Here is a 3,552-nt window from a genome sequence, read left to right as displayed (position 1 = left end):
ACTACCAGCGGAGGCCGGAGGCAGATTTCTCGGGCGATAACAAAGACACATAGTCACTTTACGGCTCTGCCACAAATCTTTAATTGCAAAAAAAAAAAAAAAAAAAACAGAAGGAGGGGATCCAGTGTCTTGCACATCCAATGCGAGGGTCTCCAGGCGGTAAGGGGTCCTTTGATCAAGAAAATCCAATTATTAGTGTATATACATTTCCCACATAGTGATTACTTCATTAATTGTCCCGCCTTTATCTCCTCCCTTCCCATCCCCCCTAATAATCAGTTCTTTTATCCAGACCAACAAACACACCATAGGAGCTTTGTGGATTCAAAGGATTTGCTTTCGCTTCTGAAAGAGCCGCTATTCTTTGATGATTGGGTAGCGGCAAACTTCAAAGCCATAAATCTTCCCTCTGACTGGCTGGCGGCCCAGCAAAGTCCTTATCAAATTCTTGGAGGTGATCCTGGTGCAGTCAGACGGTCCGCGGAGATCGCGCCGCGCGGGGGGTGGGACGGGCGCGGAGGCAGAGACCAGAGGCGAGGCGAGAGGCGCGGGGAGAGCGGGCAGCGGCAGCGCCTCGTCCGCCCCCGGCGCCTCCATGCTGCGCCACTGCCCCGGCGCCCCGCGCTCGCCCTCGCCCTCGCCCCGGCAGCAGTAGCCATGGCCGCCGTGGCCGTGCTCCGCAACGACTCGCTGCAGGCTTTCCTCCAGGTCAGTACCGCGCCCGGGGCAGCTGCGAGCGGCGGCGGCGGGCCGGGCAGCCGGCGCCCCCGCCCGGGTCCCGGCCCCGAGGGCAGGGTGGCCCCGGGCGGGCGCTCGGGCCGGCGGCGAGGCAGAGCTGCGGCGGGCTCCCGGCGCCGCAACTTCCCGCGAGGCGCCCGAGCGGTAACTCCAGGCGGCGGCCCGGGGCGGGAGGGGAAGGCAGGGGGCTGCCCGCCGCCGCCCCGGCGCGGCCCCCGCGCGCGGAAACTTCGCGCGGGCGCCGGCGGCGCGAGTAACGCGCTCTCCCCGCTGCTCCCCGCGCAGGACCGCACGCCCAGCGCCTCGCCGGACTTGGCCAAGCACTCGCCGCTGGCCCTTCTGGCCGCCACCTGCAGCCGCATCGGGCAGCCGGGCGCGGCCGCCGCGGACTTCCTGCAGGTCTCCTACGACCCGGCGCTGGGATCCCCGTCCAGGATCTTCCACCCGTGGAGCGGCGAGATGCCGGCGCACTCGCCGGGGGCGCTGCCGCCGCCGCACCCCAGCCTGGGGCTGACCCCGCAGAAGAGCCACCTGCAGCCCGCCTTCGGGGGGGCGCACGAGCTGCCGCTCACCCCCCCCGCCGACCCCTCCTACCCCTACGAGTTCTCCCCCGTCAAGGTGCTGCCCTCCTCCATGGCGGCGCTGCCGCCCAGCTGCCCCCCCGCCTACGTCCCCTACGCGGCGCAGGCCGCCCTGCCGCCCGGCTACTCCAACCTGCTGCCGCCGGCGCAGCCCTGCCGGCAGCTCTCGCCCAACCCGCCGCCCGACGACATCCCCTGGTGGAGCATCCAGCAGGCGGGCGCCGCGGGCGGCTGCGGGCACCGCTTCCCCGCCGCCCTGCAGCGCGGCCTGGTGCTGGGCCACTCGGACTTCGCCCAGTACCAGACGCAGATCGCCGCCCTGCTGCAGACCAAGTCTCCCCTGGCGGCCACGGCCAGGAGGTGCCGCCGCTGCCGCTGCCCCAACTGCCAGTCGGCGGCGGGCGGCGCCCCGGAGGCGGAGCCGGGCAAGAAGAAGCAGCACGTCTGCCACATCCCCGGCTGCGGCAAGGTGTACGGCAAGACGTCGCACCTGAAGGCGCACCTGCGCTGGCACACGGGCGAGCGGCCCTTCGTCTGCAACTGGCTCTTCTGCGGCAAGAGCTTCACCCGCTCCGACGAGCTGCAGCGGCATCTGCGGACTCACACGGGCGAGAAGCGCTTCGTGTGCCCCGAGTGCGGCAAGCGCTTCATGCGCAGCGACCACCTCGCCAAGCACGTCAAGACCCACCAGAACAAGAAGCTCAAGGCGGCGGTGGACGGCGTCAAGCGGGAGGACGGCCGCGACCTGTGACCGCCGCGCCGGACGGGACGGCACGGGACGGGACGCGCCGCGCCGCGGCAGAGCGGGCGGGCGGGCGGGCGGCTCGCGCGCTCGGCCGGCGCCGGCGGCAGCCGCGGCCCCCGCCGCAGCACTGTGGACGCTGTCGGGCTCGGGCCGCCCCGCGCCCTCGCCCCGGGACAGGCGCTGCCCCCCCCCCCCCCCCCCCCCCCCCGCGGCGCGGACGGGCGGCCGCGGCGGCCGTTTCGGCGGTTGGGCGGGAGCGGGGCCGCTGCCCGGGGGGCCGGAGCGGCCGCGGCGGGGCTCGCGGGCGCCCTGGACTGGGGGCGGCGGCGTCGGTCGGGCAGCCCGGGGACCGCGTCCTCACTACTTTCAGGGGAAAAGACTGAATTTTTCTGTACAGGTTATTTAATAGTTTTGTTTGAATACAAGTGTTTTTTTCCTTGTCCTTGGCTCCATGCGGGGGCTCCAGCATGAGATGTTTCTGTAAAGCGACCTGCAACTGCAGCGTGAAAATAAATACGTTAACACTGGGGTCACGTTGGGAAGACCCCACTGAGTCGGTTTCATTTGATCTTTTCTTCTTTTCGAAGGCTTTACAAAACGCGCCGGCTGAAAAGCGACTTTCTCGTTTTTTCAGCGCGGACGGAGGCGGTGGCGAGGCGGGAGCGGCGCGCGCGGCGCCTTCCCGCCGTTTCCCGCGCGCGGCCGTTGGGCCCTGAGGCGCGGCCGTTGGGCCCCGAGGCGCGGCGCGAGCTGGCCGCGGCCGTAGCCTGCGCCCGACGGGGGCCCAGCGCCCGCTGACCCGGGAGAGCCGCATGGGAGCTGCGCTTGGTAAACATCTTTCAAATCGCTAGCTCTTTTGGACTGGTGTTGACCTGGAATTTATTTATTTTTCTGTTCTGCACGTGAGGCCATAAGCGTAAAAGAGGAACACATGAGGAAAATACTGGGAATCGTTTTGCAGTTCAGTTAATACAAACTCGGCTCCAAATTTGAGTAAAGGTTGGCAGTAGTCGAGGTTAGGAGCCCTTCTGAAAAGAAATCCTGGGCAGCATGATACAGGGGGCCTGCTACTGCTAGCCTTCTGCTGCCTGATGTTGTCTGTGGCATAGTTCAACCAAAACATACTTTTATGTAGGTTGGTTTTTCTGTAACCCTTACGGAATTTTAGAGATAAGATAAAAAGCCTGTTATCCCTTCCGTACAGTATGCCAAAATGGTAAGTGTTCTCCTGCATATGTGAAGATACTTGGCACAAAACTATTTAAAAATATTCAATACACTGTTACAGCTTTTATTATTGGACATCATGTAAGTATAAATTTAGTCATATATTACTTTTGGAAAACTCAATTGAAGATAATGGCTGTATTTACTGTAGCAAGTTACCTGCATTTTTTTTAACAGAAAAATGTATAAACCAAACATATGAGGAACCCGATTAATCATTTGCTAAATTTTACTTGTAAACATAGAGAATATATTATTGGT

The 3,552-nt window shown here is 63.6% G+C and overlaps 1 protein-coding gene across 1 annotated transcript; it reads left to right on the top strand.

The window, feature by feature from the left end:
• Window positions 1-563: 563 nt before the first annotated feature.
• On the top strand, window positions 564-2,085 carry SP5 (Sp5 transcription factor). Its single transcript, XM_067298530.1, has 2 exons — window positions 564-708; window positions 1,024-2,085. The coding sequence occupies exons 1-2, from the start codon at window positions 658-660 to the stop codon at window positions 2,068-2,070; spliced, it is 1,098 nt and encodes a 365-aa protein (XP_067154631.1). The 5' UTR covers window positions 564-657; the 3' UTR covers window positions 2,071-2,085.
• Window positions 2,086-3,552: the final 1,467 nt, after the last annotated feature.

This window comes from Apteryx mantelli, chromosome 6, assembly GCF_036417845.1.
Source record: "Apteryx mantelli isolate bAptMan1 chromosome 6, bAptMan1.hap1, whole genome shotgun sequence".
Lineage (NCBI taxonomy): Eukaryota > Metazoa > Chordata > Aves > Apterygiformes > Apterygidae > Apteryx > Apteryx mantelli.
The sequence above is the reverse complement of the archived record's forward strand: the minus strand, read 5'-3'. Positions and strand labels throughout refer to the sequence as shown.